The sequence below is a fragment of the Engraulis encrasicolus genome, chromosome 16 (assembly GCF_034702125.1).
Source record: "Engraulis encrasicolus isolate BLACKSEA-1 chromosome 16, IST_EnEncr_1.0, whole genome shotgun sequence".
Taxonomy (NCBI): Eukaryota; Metazoa; Chordata; class Actinopteri; order Clupeiformes; family Engraulidae; genus Engraulis; species Engraulis encrasicolus.
In genome coordinates this window covers 46449014-46462492 of record NC_085872.1, presented here as the reverse complement: position 1 = coordinate 46462492, position 13479 = coordinate 46449014, and the positions used below count along the sequence as shown (strand labels likewise).

The window sequence follows — 13479 nt, the reverse complement described above, 5'->3', positions numbered from 1 at the left end:
CAGACAGAATCGGCAGTACACTATTAACCTTAGGCTAATTTGTTGATATGTCGAGATGAAGGTCTAGGGTAAATACTTTTTCAAAATGTCCCCACCATCTTTTTTGTTCATCCTTGTTTGCACAAATTAAGACATGACAGAGTTGCACAAGGTGTGTTTGGTAGGAGTTTTATTACAAAATATTGATATTCCATAACTCACTTTACAATCATAGAATCAAACATACTGTAATTCCACAAGTGACTAGAAAGTAGTCTTCTCTCATTGTTTCCCTAGAATGATTCACGCATACCCAGAAAACAAATAATAATCAGGGTAACACTATAATAATAGAGGCAAAAAAGCATTACTAAGACTTGTTTAATTTATGTCTAAAAATATTAACATAACAGTTCCCACAAATTTACAAACATTCGTCAATGTTTTATCCATCATTGGTTAAGTATTTACCAAGTATTCATAATGCTTTTTATGCATCCATTATTATTGTGTTTACATCAGCAGAAAAAAACTAAACAAAAAAAAAAAACAGAAAAACAAACAGCATCAGGGCCTAAATGGCTTTTGTGCCTTCTCACTTCTCGTCTTGCAAAAAGGCACAAAGTACACACCACAACATACTCGCTTACACTTTACTTGACACCGGCGTCATACGCATACCACGACAAGTGTCATAACAGTGTCAAAACAATGTCATGACACAGTAATGGATAAGTCATAAACATTATGTCAACGTCAAAAAGTTGACATTGTTTGAGCTGTCTTTACCAAAACCGAATGTCACTTAATGATAACAGCAATAAAATGTTTGACATTGGCAAAATGTTTATGAAACGTTCATGACTGCGTTACGACCCTTTTATGACATTGTAATGTCATACGTATGATGCCGCCGAACAGTAAAGTGTTACAACATACAGGTACTCTTAACCAACAGGGGCTGCTTTCAAAAAAGGGGTCTAGAAAACTGTATGGATGAGTGAAAGTCACAAAGGGACAAATGACAGATTTCATGACAAATGAAGTTCATGACAAGTTATTATTAACAGCCTCAGCCATGTCGAGTAGTCAAGTGCCACATGCTAATTCTCACACACACACACACACACACACACAGCAATTCATACACTCACACAGGCACGCACACACAGACACGTTCATACAGGCAAACGTGCACAAACACACACAGGCATTTATACACTCAAACAGGGCCACGCAGACACACACACACACAGGCATTCATACACTCAAACAGGCCCACACAGACACAGACACACACAGGCATTCATACACTCAAACAGGGCCACACAGGCGCTCGCACACACGTGTGAGTCTAAGCTCTGAACTGAAGATGACATCAGTGATGATGAACATGATCATCCCTCCCCAGTTGGTTGACCACCGTCGGTTGGGATATAGTTGGCTACTGTAATTCTGACACGTACCAGCAGAGGGAGACAAACGCGAAGACTGACATAAACCAACACACACATCCAGCTAAGCAGGGATGCTTTTCTTGACAACATCGTTTCTAATTAAGTTAGCAACTTACTAGGTTTCCAATGGGAAATTGCATTGCAACCAAGTAAGTTGCTAACTGGTTAGCAAGGATGCTTTCGAGGATGTGTATAAACTGCATATAGTAGGCCATGGACTGTGCTTTTACTAAAGAGACTTTCACTCTCTCTCACTCACACACACACACACCCTATTCTGTAGGCGTCAGACAGGCCATTGTGGTCCTCCCTGAGTCTGACTCTATTCTATATGAAGGGGCTTGATATGGGCGAGGGCCAGTGTTCATTTTCATGTGTCAAAAACAAACACATACACAATGACTCCAGATATACACAACAAAACAGACTATCTGATCTGAAAGACACGCCACAAGCACACATGCATACACACGCGCAGAGTCACACACACACACACACACACACACACACACACACACACACACACACACACACACACACACACACACACACACACACACACACACACACACACACACACACACGCACACACACACTCAGACAGTATGAGGTGTTGAGGAGATGCAGGCCTTTTTGGCTTCTTATTGATGGTCCCAACATAATTGCTCTCTTATACACACACACACACACAAAAGTAAATAGCAGACACACAAAAGCGGACACACACACACACACACACACACGCGCATCACACAAGCACACTGAGAAGATTAAATGCCACAATCAGACAAAATTCTCATTCATAGCCAATTAATCAACAACAAATCACTTAGTGGTATACAGCAAATGAAGAGTCAAGGTGGTAATTCTCACTGAGCTATTCTTTAACTCACTAATAGGTTTGTTCCCTTAAAAGTTTGCAGTTTGGGAAGGGACCAAGAGAACACACACGCACGCACACACACACAGCAGGCTTGTACGAAATTCCGAATGGAAAGAATTTCAATTCAAAGTAATGCCATAATACGAACACTAGGTGGTGCTGTTGTATCTACTTTCAATGGGTGGTGTAGATTAAATTCAAAGAAATTCAAGGTAATGATACCACCTAGTGTTCGTATTATGGCATTATTTTGAATTGAAATTCTTTCCATTCGGAATTTCGTACAAGCCAGACACACACACACACGGAAAATAAACAGCAAGTACAAACAGGAAACCCAAAGAGTTGATGCCATGACATGAAGTTTTGTATAGAAAAAAAGTGTGTGTGTGTGTGTGTGTGTGTGTGCGTGTGTGTGTGTGTGTGTGTGTGTGCCAGCCTGCAGCCATTCCGGTACAGAGGGAGCAAGGGCTACACGTGGCATATTCTCCCAAATTGAATTCCAACCCCCAACACACACACCAATACCACCTTACACTATTCTGCCCTGCAAAGGCAGAGTGCGGTAACTACATATTTTGACAAAATTGAGTTTAGACTGAAAATGGTCCTCATTACACCTCCTTTATCTTGTGACAAAGCCTTAGGGTCAAAATGTGTATCGTTTTAGAGATATTGTCATGTCAAATTTGCAGTAAGTACAATAGCCAACCCAATACCAAGGCTTTGTAGGCATTTTTCTCATTTGCAATGCTGGCGTAGTTACTACACTTTGCCTTTGTGGAGCAGAATTGCATTACCTCAGGCATCGGCTAGTCACAAAACCAAAAATCGTACAGTTCATGTTCTTTTGTTTTTGTTTCTTTGTTGGTGTGTCTTTTTTTCTTTGTTGGTGTGTCTTTTTTTGGAATCAAGTCTCTCAGCAGAAATAGCAGCCATGTTTCAAAAGAATTGGCTTCTGTTAAAAACAACTCAACAAAACAACATAAAACGCAACACAACTCTTTAAACAGAGTCGAGCCTTCCACAACTGTAAAAGAGCTGTGCTCTCACAGTTCGATGTGCGGGTCAAAACCTGTGAGCGAGAGAGACAGCGGGAGAGAGAGAAATAGAGAGAGAGAGAGAGAGAGAGAGAGAGAGAGAGAGAGAGAGAGAGAGAGAGAGAGAGAGAGAGAGAGAGAGAGAGAGAGAGATAGAGAGAGGAAAGACAGTAAGAAGGAGGGACAGGGGAAAACAGTAGTTAGGAATTAAAATAAGCAACTCTTTCACATATTTGCAGATTCTTGTCAGGCTGTGTGTGTATGCTTGTATGTATGTGTGTGTGTGTGTGTGTGTGTGTGTGTGAGTGTGTGTGTGTGTGTGTGTGCATGCTTGTTTGTATGTATGTTAATGCATGTGTGTGTTTGTGTGTGTGTTTTCATGTGCTTGTGTGTGTGTGTGTGTGTGTGTGTGTGTGTGTGTGTGTGTGTGTGTGTGTGTGTGTGTGTGTGTGTGTGTGTGTGTGTGTGTGTGTGTGTATCTGTGTGTGTCCATGTGCTTGTGCCCACCTGTGAGTGAGTGTGTATGTGTGTGTCTGTTTGTGTATGTGTGACTGTGCCCACCTGTTTGTCTGTTAATGAATTTGTAAATGTGAGTGTGCCCACTCGTTTGTGCATGTGTGAGTGTTTGTGCGTGTGTGAGTGTTTGTGTGTGTGTGTGTGTGTCTGTGTGTGTGTGTGTTTGTGCCTTTGTGCCTGTGAGTGTGTGTATTTGTGTGCTTATGTGTGTGTGTGTGTGTGAGTGCCCACCTGCTGTGTGTGTGTTTGTGCTGGTGTCTGTGCTGCCTGCTCCTCCTGCTCCTCCTGCCGCCTCCTTCTCCTTCTGGAACTGGCTCTGGATGCGCTTCACCTCCTGGTCGTACTCGCTCCACTCACTCACGATGCGCACCGCAGCATGCAGCTTAGGCTCTTTGGTCTGGGGGTTATTGCACTGGAGTGGGGCAAAAGAACATTGGGGGGTTATTGCACTGGAGTGGGGCAACAGAACATTGGGGGGTTATTGCACTGGAGACAAGGGCAACAGAACATTGGGGGGTTATTGCACTGTAACAGGGGCAACAGATCATTGGGGGGTTATTGCACTGGAGACAAGGGCAACAGAACATAAGGCTATTTATACCCGAAAGTAAGCAAGGCAAGGCATTATTGCACTGTAGGGGGGGGGGCAACAGAACGTGTTGTGGGGTTATTACACTGTAGTGGGCAAGAGAACGTGTGGTGGAGTTAACGCATTGGAGGGGGCAATGTTGTGTGGTCATTATACTGGAGGGGAGGGGGGGGGAAAGGAACAGTGTAGGGTTATTGCACTGGAGGGAGCAACAGAACATAAGGTTATTCATATGCGAAAGTGGATTTGGTTGTAGGTAAAAGTAAGAAACAACAACTGACGAGCTTAAAAAAAAACTCCAGACAGAATATATTAAGATATAAATGACAAACGAGGAGAGGAGAGAGGAGAGGTCCGTTCTGGAGAGAAGAGAAGAGGTGAAGAGAGAAGAGGAGAAGAGAGTAGAGAAGATTTTTCAGGAGAGGAGAGAAGAGAGAACTTTTAATTGAGAGGAGAAAAGAGGAGAGAACAGAACACTTTTCTTTCCACCCACCAGATCAATAGTCTTGGCCTTCTTCTTGGTGGAGTCGTCACACCAGGTCTCACACCACAACCACTCCTGGGGGAGGGACTTAATGGGCACCTGGTGGATCATATTATTGGGCAGGTCCTAGCCAATCACAGTCGAGAGAGAAAGAGAGAGAGAGAGAGAGAGAGAGAGAGAGAGAAAACTTGCATCAGAACAATGCACACTGCCACACATCTCTTCACAAACACTCACCAATTGGCGATGTATTAAGCCACATAAAAGGCATTCATACCAATTGTATTGCATTTCAGATATAAACACGAGTTATGCTCTGGTATACAATTTCAGGAAGACAACCAACACACTTTTCAATGTTTTTTTTCTGTATGTTGTCATTCCCTGTTATTTATTTTTCTGACATGCCTCCCTGCCCTTAGTTTTGTTTTGTATGACTGTGTTGTCAGAATTTCTGAACACACAAAAGTACATTCCTAGCTATTGTTTCGGTGCAGGTGCAGGTGCAGGTGCAGGTACCTGGTCGAGGTTGGACAGGCTGTTGGGGTCCTGGCTGAGCCCCTGGTACTGGCCCCTCAGGCGGTCGCCCGCGGCGATCTTACGGAACTTCTTCAGGTCCACCACATACAGGGCACTGTTAGGGAAAAGGCAGGGGGGCAGAGAGATGGAGATAATGCAGAGAGACAATGTTGATGATATTTTCATTGACTTGTGTAATAGAGCATGTATACATGTGTAGTAGCATTGTAATAAACATGTTATAAATGACGGCACCTTCCATGCAGCGATAATAAAGCATAGACGACTTATTATACAGAATTCCGTGTTGTGGTAATGGCATTACTCAATGTTTGTTAAGCAACGACATAATATAATACTTCATTGCTTTTGTTTTTATTACTGATTTTGCAATTAATTGTTCCCATTTTTGCTTTTATCATTAATAATACCTTGTTAAGTGTATTTATTTGCGGGGAATATATTTTATTTGTGAAGCGCATTGAGTTATCCTTGAATGTGTATGAAATGGGCTGTATTGTATAAACAAACCGGCCTTGCCTTGCCTTGACGGTTTAAGGGCCGTACACACACGTCGCTGCTATTTACTCGCTACTTGCTCACTCGCCTACTTGCCACTCGCTCTGGGTGATTTTGTTTACTGGTTGTCATGGTTCCCGCTGTCCGCGCCAATAACGTCCGTACGAAACAAAATGTAGGGCTACGCTGTTTAACGTTGATCGTGTGCTGTGCACAACCATGCATATGAGCCTTTGATGGTGTACACTGTATGTATTGTCCTTAACACTCTTAACCAAAGTGTGATGGCGTGCAGAAGTTGGGTGGTCAGAACACCACAGGGGCAACGTCACCTGTCAATAATCTGTATTCTGCATTCCAATTGGTTACTCGCTTAACTCGCGTCGCTCGAAGATAAAATAAGTTTATCTCGGAACCCGCCCACATCGCATCGCTTGTACTCTCCTCGCCTACTCGCCAGCTAGACTCGCTGGAACACGTAGACATTCTATTGACTTCATCCGCTGAGCGAGTAACTAGCAGCGACGTGTGTGTACGGCCCTTTACTCGCCTCGCTCGAAGATAAAATATTTTCAACTCGGGATCCGCCCACATCGCATCGCTTGTACAGTACTCGCCTGCTAGTCTCGCTGGAACACATTGACATTCTATTGAGTTCATTCGCTGAGAGTGTAACTAGCAGCGACGTGTGTGTACGGCCCTTTAATTACCTGTCTGTATAACACCAAGTAGCACCTCAAAGGCCAACAGAAATAAGTCTAGTCATGCCTTTGGCTGCCGTAAAGGTATTCACACAGTTAAGTGATTTTTTCCTCTCCTATTAGGGTAGGGTACAAAAAAAAGAAGGAAAAAAAGGTAGAGTACACAAAAAAATAAAAACCCTTCTCCCGTCCCTGAGGAAGGAGGGTTATCTGAGTAAAGGGAGGCCATTTATTTCCCATGCCCACAGGAGGAGTGGTGTAAATGTCAACCCAACACCTCCTCGCCCTACAGCCCACACACAACTGAACAAAAACTGCACTGCAAAATGCTGGGGCTCACAGTTTTATATACACAAAGGCATAAAGGTGTGTAGGACGCCGCTACTTGTACTTATAACATGTTGGTATGTAAAAAAGGACAGAGCACTCAAGGCACAGGTACACACAATCCCTGTGCTGCCGTGGATGAACTGGTGGTAGATACACGTACATGCAGACATGCACACGCACACGCACACACGCGCACACGCACAAAGCCAGTGTAATAGCTCTCCATAATGCAGACCTAACCACAGGTCACACAATGCAGTCTCCAAAATGCCACGGACACCATATTAATGAACACATTAAATTGAAATGCCAAGACACGCACGCACAACACAAAAGCCCCCCCACTCTCCCACGGTACTACTTCGTCTTACTATTATTACTATTACTATAAGCCCATGCATCTGTCCCCCTCACCTGATGTGGTACTAGCTATAATTCCTGCCTCCTCACCTGATGTGGTACTAGCTATAGTTCCTGCTCCTCACCTGATGTGGTACTAGCTATAATTCCTGCCTCCTCACCTGATGTGGTACTAGCTATAGTTCCTGCTCCTCACCTGATGTGGTACTAGTTAGGGCTGCACGATTATGGAACAAATAATTATCACGATTATTTGGGTCAAAATCGGCATATCGATTATTAAACACGATCATCAATTTTTTGCAGAATTTTATTTAAAATTATAAAGAAATGAAATATAACCAAGAATTAATTATATACGAGACGAACAAAATAAAACTGAATTGTAATAACTATGTAAAAGGCAATAGCGTGAAACTTAGGCGGACAGATTTCTGGGCAGGAACACCAGCCTGTCAGTATATTCTGGATTCAAGAATGCTCGAAGGCAGGTCACTATTGCCACGATTAAATCACGATTTAAATCATTATGTTGATTTCACAATTAAATCATGATTTTCGATTATTTTCGATTAATTGTGCAGCCCTAGTACTAGTTATAGTTCCGGCTCCTCATCTGATGTGGTACTAGCTATAGTTCTTGCCTCCTCAGCTGATGTGGTACTAGTTATAGTTCCTACCTCCTCACCTGATGTGGTACTAGTTATAGTTCCTGCCTCCTCACCTGATGTGGTACTAGCTATAGTTCTTGCCTCCTCACCTGATGTGGTACTAGCTATAGTTCTTGCCTCCTCAGCTGATGTGGTACTAGTTATAGTTCCTACCTCCTCACCTGATGTGGTACTAGTTATAGTTCCTGCCTCCTCACCTGATGTGGTACTAGCTATAGTTCTTGCCTCCTCAGCTGATGTGGTACTAGTTATAGTTCCAGCCTCCTCACCTGATGTGGTACTAGCTATAGTTCTTGCCTCCTCAGCTGATGTGGTACTAGTTATAGTTCCTACCTCCTCACCTGATGTGGTACTAGTTATAGTTCCTGCCTCCTCACCTGATGTGGTACTAGTTATAGTTCCTGCCTCCTCACCTGATGTGGTACTAGTTATAGTTCCTGCCTCCTCACCTGATGTGGTACATTACATTACATTCCATTTAGCTGATGCTTTTATTCAGAGCGACTTACATTTTCAATTTGTCAGGGTATTGGTTACAGTCCCTGGAGCAATGTGGGGTTAGGTGCCTTGCTCAGGGGGGCTTCAGCCATCGATGCAGGTGTAGGGAGAGGTCAGTTGGGACTCGAACTTACAACCCCCAGATTGAAAGACCAACTCCCTAACCGTTAGGCCACGGCTGCCCCTGGTACTAGTTATAGTTCCTACCTCCTCACCTGATGTGGTACTAGTTATAGTTCCTACCTCCTCACCTGATGTGGTACTAGTTATAGTTCCTGCCTCCTCACCTGATGTGGTACTAGCTATAGTTCTTGCCTCCTCAGCTGATGTGGTACTAGTTATAGTTCCAGCCTCCTCACCTGATGTGGTACTTGCGTCCTGCCAGGTGGCTGGCCCAGTATCCGGATTTCCAGAATCGGTACCCGTCCATCTCGCGCCGGCTGTCGCAGAACGGCGTGTAGCCGTACGGCGCCCCCTCCAGGTCAAAGTCGCGCAGCTCCTTCAGGTCCGTACGCACGATCTGAGGACAGCAGAGGAGTTACTCACAGTCACAGGAAGCTTCCAGCAATACCCCTGACATGTCATTTAGTCATGTTATTTCAAGAAAAAACATAGAAAGCGCTTTAAAAAGTCAGTATGGTATCTCAATTTTGTTTTTGATTCATAGTGTTCTTTTTTTTGTTCTATGTCAGTCATGAATTGATTTACTGTTCATCATTGCTCCTCATCACAGCTATAGCACACAACACCAGAAGAGGGAAACTGTCAGTCATGAGGAAAAATAGGCCTACCCGTAGCAGCTCATGGCTATTAATCACAGCAACAACAAAAAAACATACAAACAAAAAAAACAGACTATAACACAACCCAGAAGAGGAAGTTGAAGACTGCAAATAGCCAAACAAGTCTTCCCACACCCTACATCTCCACCAGATGGCAGCAGACCAAAGCAAATAGACATCGCACCTTATACTGTACTGCTCTGCCTGAGTAAGCAGACTGCTACTGGCACCCTCATTACAGCATAGTGTACAAAAAAATGTGCCTTCCAATTACGCACTCACAGTGCCTTGAGGGATAAAACGCATCTGCTTGCTGACATGGTGGTATAAATTAAGAGTTTAGGAATCAAGAGTGTGCTTTTGTCTACTCTTAATTGAGATTTTGCAGACCGAAAAAGGAAATGTTAAAAAAGAAAAAGCACTAACAAGCAATTTTTGCGATTTCCTCAGTGGGTGGAGGTTTGTGATAGTGCCCCTTTGCAATTGTTCGGATGGCCTGTCCCAAGGACTGCCCCTGGTAGCACTGCGCCGACAGGTGTGTTTGTACATCTGTGACAAGTGTTACCTGGTCGGCGTCGACGAAGCGGATCTAGACGGTGGAGCCCAGTGTTGTGCCACGCCAAAAAGTCTGAACATGGAATCTACTGTTTGTATCTGTGGGTGCATCCAAGTAGCACTACTCTGACAGGTGTGTAGTGTACATCTGTACCAAGTCTTACCTGGTCGGCGTCGACGAACAGGATCTTGTCGACAGCGAGGGGGAAGAGGACGTCCAGGAAGAGGATCTTGTAGCCCCAGATGATGCGCTGCTTCTCCGTCTGCTGGTGCAGCCAGCGCGGCCACTTGTACTGGATCAACTCGTACTGGAAACCATACTCCTCAGCCATGTAGGGGATAAACTCCTGATGGAGAGAGGCAGAGAGATGGTTAGAGAGAGGGAGAGAGAGGTTAGAGAAGAGGGGAGGATGGAGTAAGAGAAGGGGATGGCCACTTGTACTGGATCAACTCGTACTGGAAACCATACTCCTCAGCCATGTAGGGAATGAACTCCTATAGGAGAGAGGGAGAGAGAGAGAAGTGAGAAGAGGAGGAGAAGAAGGAGAAGAGGGGAAGGAAGGGAGGAGAAGAGAGAGATCAACTCGTACTGGAAACCATACTCCTCAGCCATGTAGGGAATGAACTCCTAAAGGACAGAGGGAGAGAGAGATGGTTAGAGAGAGGGAGAGAAGAGGAGGAGAAGAGAAAGAGAGAAGGGAGGAGAAGAGGGGGAGAGAGAGGAGAAAGGGGAATCAACTCGTACTGGAAACCATACTCCTCAGCCATGTAGGGGATAAACTCCTGATGGAGAGAGGGAGAGAGAGATGGTTAGAGAGAGGGAGAGAAGAGGGGAGGATGGAGTAAGAGAAGGGGACGGCCACTTGTACTGAATCAACTCGTACTGGAAACCATACTCCTCAGCCATGTAGGGAGTGAACTCCTAAAGGAGAGAGAGAGAGAGAGATGGTTAGAGAGGAGAGTTGAGAAGAGGGGGAGAAGGTAGGAGTAAAGAGGGGCAGAAGAGGGGCAGGGGAGGAGAAGAGGCGGAGAAGTTCATACTGGAAGCCATACTCTTAGAGGAGGAGAAAAATAGTGAGGAGAGAAGAAGCCACACCCAGTCATGTAGGGCAGGGGTCCCCAACCAGGGGTACGTGAGCACGCCTCAGGGGGTACGCAGAAAAATGCAATAATGACCAATATATTGAGTGTAGTCAAATAGGGATAGAGGAACAGAACATGAATGAGGAGTGATGGGGTACACATCAAATGACAAAATTGCTTAGGGGGTACACCGGACAAAAAAAGGTTGGAAACACTGATGTAGGGGATAAACCCATGATGGGGAGAGAGAGATGGAGATGGAAAGAGAAGGTGTGGATGGAGAGGGAGGGAGAAGATGGGTTTGGAGGAGGATGAGAAGAAAGAGACGGAGAAAGATGGACAAGAAGGAAGAGAGAAAGAAAGAAAAACAAAGAAACAAAAACTAATAAAGAAAATCAAAGAAAGAAAATACAAAGAAACTGTCTGCATGACTGATTCATCGTTTACAAAACATTGCCGGAGAGTTTAGACAGCTGTGTGGGCACGTTACAAGGAAGATGACTTATTAATTTCCTTCTCATTGCCACAGCCCTGAAATGCTCACTCAGTCTTATTTTACGAGCAGCGTAGCATTCATCATCATCAGGCTAATTGCTGACAGGGAAGGTTAGCAATTGCAGACAGAATCACTTGATGATGCATATGACCAAGTTAATGAAGAGACACTATTCTGTTTTCCTTTGTGGTGTCGGTTAAGTATTCCATCCAGAAAAAGTAGTGCAAGCATAAGCCTCAGTTGTCATATTGTGCTTTGTTCAGAAGAGCTGACTGATACAACAGTGAAAAGGCAATTGATAAGAGAAGGATATAGTATACAGTAGGAGACAATGATTTCTTTTTTTTCTTTAAGTATTTTTTGGGGCTTTTTAACATTTATTATTATAGGACAGTGTGAGAGTAGACAGGAAATGACTGGGGGAGAGAGATGGGGCAGGGTCGAGAAATGACCCCCGCCTGATTCGCACCGGGGTCCCCGTGGGCAATGTAAGCCCAAATGAAACCATGTTGCTAACTATGTTAGCTAATTTGTTGTTTCCAATGCAATTTCCCATTGACGACTACCAAAGTTGCTAACTGGCTAACAACTACGCTTTCTAGAAAGGCACCCCAGGACAGTAGAGAATAGAAAACAGGCTGGTCCAGACTAGGCCAGAGATGCCCGGGAAACACTCAAATTACTTTTTTGCTATTTTATTACCATGCAAGCAAGTATGATGACAAAAGTTTTGATGTGGTGCGTCATAGAGTCAGTTGGTCCTATTGTACATGAAAACTTAATAACTAGCTCATTATTTAATATGTGCTAATGAATGATTCATAAAGTGTTAATAACGCTTTAAAAATATTTATTCTCTAGTCTTAACCAATAAAACACAAGCAGCTGCTACGTAATGCCAGAGCAGCTGCTACTTGCCCTGAAGGTTGGGGAGAGGTAGCTCTTGAGGAACCATAACGTTAGCTGCTACTTGCCTTGAAGGTTGGGGAGCAGGCTTGTACGAAATTCCGATTTGAATGAATTGAAATTCAAAGTAATGCCATAATACGAACACTAGGTGTCATTACCTTGAATTTCTCTGAATTTAATCCACACCAACCATTAAGAGTACATATAACACCACCACCTAGTGTTCATATTATTCTATATTCTATATTATTTCTATTCATTCAATTCGGAATTTCGTACAAGTCTGTTGGGGAGAGGTTGTTCTTGAGGAACCAGAACGTTAGATGTTACTTGCCCTGAAGGTTGGGGAGAGGTAGTTCTTGAGGAACCAGAACTTTATTTGCTACTTGCCTTGAAGGTTGGGGAGAGGTAGTTCTTGAGGAACCAGAACTTGACGGGAGTCTTGGTGTTCTTCAGGACCGACAGCATCATGATCCTGCAGATGCCAGACAGAGACAGATGGGAACACGTCAGCTCTGATGGATTTAAAACGGGACCCCCTCTCTCTCTCTCTCTCTCTCCCTCTCCCACACACACACACACTCACTCTCACACAGTGTCTCAGACTCTCTCTCTCTCTCTCAGATACTCCCTCACACCATCTCCACATTCATCACACACAATTGGATCCTTGCCAGCTCTCTGACCTTCAAACCAATTGAACGCAATCAGCAAGAATGGTATTGGACGCTGATAGAAAAAGGCACTTCCAAAGATCACACTCCACTAACTAAAAAAAACCCCTCCCTCTATATCTCTCTCTCTCTCTCTCTTTCCCTTTCTCTCCGTCTCTCTCTTTGTCTCTTTCTCTCCGTGTCTCTCCATCTCTCTTCGTCTCTCTTTCTCTCTGTCTATCTCCCTCTCTCTCTCTCTCTCTGCCATCTCTCTCTCTCTCTCTGCCATCTCTCTCTCTCTCTCTCTCTCTCTCTCTCTGCCATCTCTCTCTCTCTCTCTCTCTCTCTCTCTCTCTCTCTCTCTCTCTCTCTCTCTCTGGGGCCTGGGGACCCCAAACTCACAGAGACAAACTCACACTCGACTAACTAAAAAAAAAACCCTCCCTCTACTCTTT

The 13479-nt window shown here is 44.2% G+C and overlaps 1 protein-coding gene across 1 annotated transcript in view; it reads right to left on the bottom strand.

The window, feature by feature from the left end:
- Positions 1-2618: 2618 nt before the first annotated feature.
- The window catches only part of LOC134466123 (UDP-glucose:glycoprotein glucosyltransferase 1-like), a 36417-nt gene continuing 25556 nt past the window's right edge, over positions 2619-13479 (bottom strand). The window contains exons 12-18 of the mRNA XM_063220019.1: positions 12762-12846; positions 10048-10230; positions 8906-9066; positions 5468-5582; positions 4958-5074; positions 4107-4287; positions 2619-3394 (exon numbers count right to left, since the gene is read on the bottom strand). Of these exons, the coding sequence (XP_063076089.1) occupies positions 3369-3394; positions 4107-4287; positions 4958-5074; positions 5468-5582; positions 8906-9066; positions 10048-10230; positions 12762-12846 (868 nt within the window). The 3' untranslated portion in view covers positions 2619-3368. The remainder of the gene's footprint in view (positions 3395-4106; positions 4288-4957; positions 5075-5467; positions 5583-8905; positions 9067-10047; positions 10231-12761; positions 12847-13479) is intronic.